Consider the following 4,413-nt stretch of genomic DNA (forward strand, 5'->3'; position numbering starts at 1 on the left):
AGAAAAAACTGAGAAAATAACCAAAAAGAAAAAAAGAGAGAGAATACTATACAAGAAATATTAGATACCATTAAGCACTCAAACATCAGGATAATTGGTATCCCAGGAGGTGAAGAGACTAATAAGGGCATTGATAATCTATTCCATGAAATCCTGGAAGAAAACTTTCCAAATCTAGAGAGGCATTCAAATATTTAGACCCAAGAAATACAAAGGACCTCTAATAGAATCAACCCAAGAAGATCTCCAAGGTACATCATAGCCAGATTGGCCAAGACCACAAAGACAAGATACTAAAATTGGCAAGAGAAAAATGTCAGTTATTTATAAAGGTTATCCCATCAGGCTAACATCAGACCTCTCATCAGAAACAATGCGAGCAAGGGCTCTTTGTTCTAAGCCACAGAAGCAAGATGATCAAGGGAACGTCATCATTTGGGAAGCATCGCAATAAGATGCACACGTTGAGCCGCCACTGTGGTTCTAAGGCCTATCACCTTCAGAAGTCAACCTGTGGCAAATGTGGCTACCCTGCTAAGCGCAAGAGAAAGTATAACTGGAGTGCCGAGGCTAAAAGACGTAATATCACTGGGAGTGGTCGAATGAGGCACCTAAAAATTGTATACCGCAGATTCAGGCATGGATTCCGTGGAGGAACAACACCCAAACCCAAGAGAGCAGCTGTTGCAGCAGTTCATCTTAAGGATTTCAACGATTAATCAGGCAATAAATGTTCTTGGTTTAAAAAAAAGAAAAAAAAAGAAACAATGTGAGCAAGGAAAGAATGGGAATATATATTCAAAGTGTTAAGTGAAAAACAGTTTCAACCAAGAGTACTATACCCAGCAAGATTATCCTTCATATAGGATGAAAAAATAAAAAAACATTCTGAGATAAAACCTGAAAGAATTTACCAATGCCAGATCAGTCCTTCAAGAAGTTCTGAAAGGAGTGCTCTACCAGGAAAACTTAAGACACACATACAGAAATAAGAGAAGAAAAAGCAACCAAGAAAATGACCAACTTAAAGCTAGGGACAATAAATATCAATAATAATGTTGAATGTTAACTTCCAGGATTTAAACAAAAAGATTGGACCACAGTAATGCTGCAAATTCAACAGAAGAGAGATTAATTACATAAGACTGAACTGCTGAAATAGAATTTTATGACTTTTGAGTAAAACATTACTGATTTTTTTTCTTTACTATGCTTTGTTTTCCCAATTTAAGGATTTTGCTTTCTTTTGAGCTATTAATAAGTTCAGCAATTTGTTAAAATGTTTTTTCTTCTTGTTTGATTGTTTCTTTCAATGGAAACATAAACATTTCTCCCTTCCTTACCCCTCTGGAATTGGAAAATTTGGAGAAGTATTCTTATTTTGTGGCCGGATAGTAATTTGCATAAATTCAATAATACTTGTTGGCTTGAATCAGAAATTGGAAATACTCATTATTGGACAGGACTTTGACAGGAAGGTCATATCTGAAGATTAAACCAGAAAACTATGGACCTAAGGTAGATCTCAAGTAAAACAAGAGAAGCTCTTGGAAAGATGGCCTGGCACCATAAACAGTTCTTCCTGGCAGAGAAGATTAGAGAAGTAATGTGAAACAATTCATACCATAAAATAACCTGGATTTTTCCAGCCCAGCATTGTAATCAGTAGAGGTTACAAAAGAGCAGCCACAACCAGAGGATTATCTTGAGGAAGACTTTGGAGGAAGAAAAAGAAACTGATCTTTGCTGGCAGATGGTGTATCACAGAATACTTGGTAGGCAGGGCTGAATTGAGAAGGTTTATGTGTGAATTGTGTGTTGGGTGTTTACTTTTCAACATTTGAGTAGCTGACATGTAAATATGTTCTTGAAAATACTTAAAACCATACTGTGTCTGTTGTTATAGAGTCACAAACAAAATTATAACAAATATTTCAAACATAAAAAAAAGTTGAAAGAGCTCAGTAGTCTATCAATTGGTGAATGGATCACCAAATCAGTATATGACCATGTAATGGAATAGCATTCAGCCATAAAAAGGAATGAAGTGCTGATACAAGCTACCACATAGATAAATCTGGAAAACGTTATGCTAAATGAAGAAGATAGGCAAAAAAAAAGACATATTGTGTCACTCCACTTATATGATACATCTAAAATAGGCAAATCTAGAGGAACAGAAAGTAGATTGGTGGTTGCCAAGAGCTAGGAGGAGGGAGAAATGGAGAGTTACTCTTTAATGGGTGTGGGGTTTCTTTTGAGGGTGATGAAATGTTCTGGAATAAGATGGTGATAATTTCACAACATCATAAATATACTGAAAACCACTGAAATGTGCACTTTTAAAGGGTACATTTTATGGTATGTGAATTATATCTCAATAAAAAATATTTTATGTGAATGAATTGAATATTGTATATTTCTCTAAGGAGACCAAATCACTTTAATTAAGGTGGCTTATTATATGACCTTTGACTAATTTCTTCCCCCCAGGTCCATGGTCTTTGACAAAATTAAATTGCACATCTTATATCTAAGAGGCTTATATTTCAGAAACTTCAGGACAGGGACTAGCTTGACTAAAGTCATTAAGGCTTTAGTTTAGGGGAGACAAGAAGGGAGCTAGATGGAACCCAGTGAAAAGCCAGATGTAGCATCAAGGACAATCAGGAGAATAGTGCATGGATTTTTCTTTTAATTTTGCAACGAATTAACTGATATTTTAATTTCATTTGCCCATTTTATTATACGTGAAGTCCCTCATATATAAGGCACTCTAAAAATTCAACGGTAAGAAAACAAAGCCCAATTTCTTTTAGGGGAATTATATTACTACAGGGCATGTGCACTCGCCAGAGAGATGGAGAGACAGAAAGCAAGAAATCACCCCCCAGGGGGGATGGCCACCCTGCAATCCCTTCTCCTCCCATGTCTGCTCAGGATTTTACAGGCACAAGTGCCAGGTGTGAGTTTTAAATCACTGGAACCAGGACTTTAACGACAGTCAACTACATGGGAGTCCAGCAACGTAACTATTATGCCATCTGCTTGGCCACACCCCCCCAAAAGAAAAAACAGTTTTTAAAATAAGCTAAAAATGGGGCCAGCAGATGGTGTAATGGTTACGTCCCTGGACTCCCATGTAGTTGACCATGATTAGTGTCCCGGACCTGGTGACTTAAATCTCACACCGGGCACATGTGCGTATGTGCCAAACATCCCTAGAGAAGAATGGAGGAGAAGGGAATGTGGTGTGGCCATCCCCCGAGGGAGGTTATTTCTGCTTTTTCGTGTGCGCAAAAACCACCAAAAAAAAAAAAAAAAAAAAAAAAAAAAAAAAAAAAAAAAAAACTCTCTAAAAAAAATAAGATAAAGATTTGAACAGACACTTCAGCAGAGAAGGTAGATAGATGGAAAGCAAGTACGTAAAAAAACATAGTCACTAGAGAATTGTAATTAAAACCTTAATGAGGAACCACTACATGCCGAATGGAATGGCTAAAATTTACAAGATGGCCATGTAAATGTTGGCAAGGATGTGAAACAACTAGAACCTTCACGATACAACCATTTTGGGAAACAGCTTGGTAATTTCTTCCAAAGTTAAACATACACCTAACATTTTCCAAGATATTTACCACCAACCCCTCAAAAAATAGGTGGCCTAAGACCAGAAAGGACTTGTATAAGAAATGCTTATAGTAACTTTATTTGTAATAGCAAATTAGAAATAAACCACATTCTCAATATTAGTAAAATGGAGAAAAATCATCCTTACATACAATGGAGTGCTATACAGCAATAAAAAGAAATTAATTGGGCCCAGCAGGTGGCGGGGTGGTTAGGGGACTGGACTCCCACATGACTAACTGGAATTCGGGTTCCAGACCTGGCTGCTTGTTTTCTCACTTTCCCTTTCTCTCTCACTCTCACTCTTCCTCTCTCTCTCCTTCTCTCTCTCTCCTCTCTCTCTCAAGACTATAGCAAGTTAAAAAATAAAAATAAATAAAATAAAATAAAATAATTTCTTTTAAAAAAGAAATGAATTGTTGATACACATATACAGATGAATCTCAAAAGAATTATGCTAAGTGAAAGGAAGCCTGACAAAAATGAGTACATATTGTATTATCCCATTTGCATAAATTTTATAGAATGCAAACTAATATATAGTGACAGACAGCCAATCAGTGGTTACCTGAGACTGGGGGCGCTGGGAGGGAAGGAAAGAAGGATTGCAAAGAGGTACAAGGAGACTCCAGGAGGTGAGGGGTATGTTCGTGATCTTAGTTTTGGCAATACTTTCATGGGTGTGTGAAAATGATTAAATTGTAAGTTTTAAATATATGCAGTTTATTGTATGTCTATTAAAGCTCAATCAAACTGCAGGAAAAGATATTTAGAAGGGAAAGA

General features: G+C 36.6%; 1 protein-coding gene across 1 annotated transcript; it reads left to right on the forward strand.

Moving 5' to 3' along the window:
- Positions 1-413: 413 nt before the first annotated feature.
- Positions 414-719, forward strand: LOC102476861 (60S ribosomal protein L37). Its single transcript, XM_006149661.1, has one exon. The coding sequence runs from the start codon at positions 414-416 to the stop codon at positions 717-719; it is 306 nt and encodes a 101-aa protein (XP_006149723.1).
- Positions 720-4,413: the final 3,694 nt, after the last annotated feature.

This window comes from Tupaia chinensis, unplaced genomic scaffold (assembly GCF_000334495.1).
Source record: "Tupaia chinensis unplaced genomic scaffold, TupChi_1.0 Scaffold000270_2, whole genome shotgun sequence".
NCBI classification, from domain to species: domain Eukaryota; kingdom Metazoa; phylum Chordata; class Mammalia; order Scandentia; family Tupaiidae; genus Tupaia; species Tupaia belangeri.

Excerpts from the sequence above, each read along its gene's own strand:
- LOC102476861 (XM_006149661.1), top strand. The coding sequence starts at position 414 with ATGATCAAGGGAACGTCATCATTTGGGAAGCATCGCAATAAGATGCAC.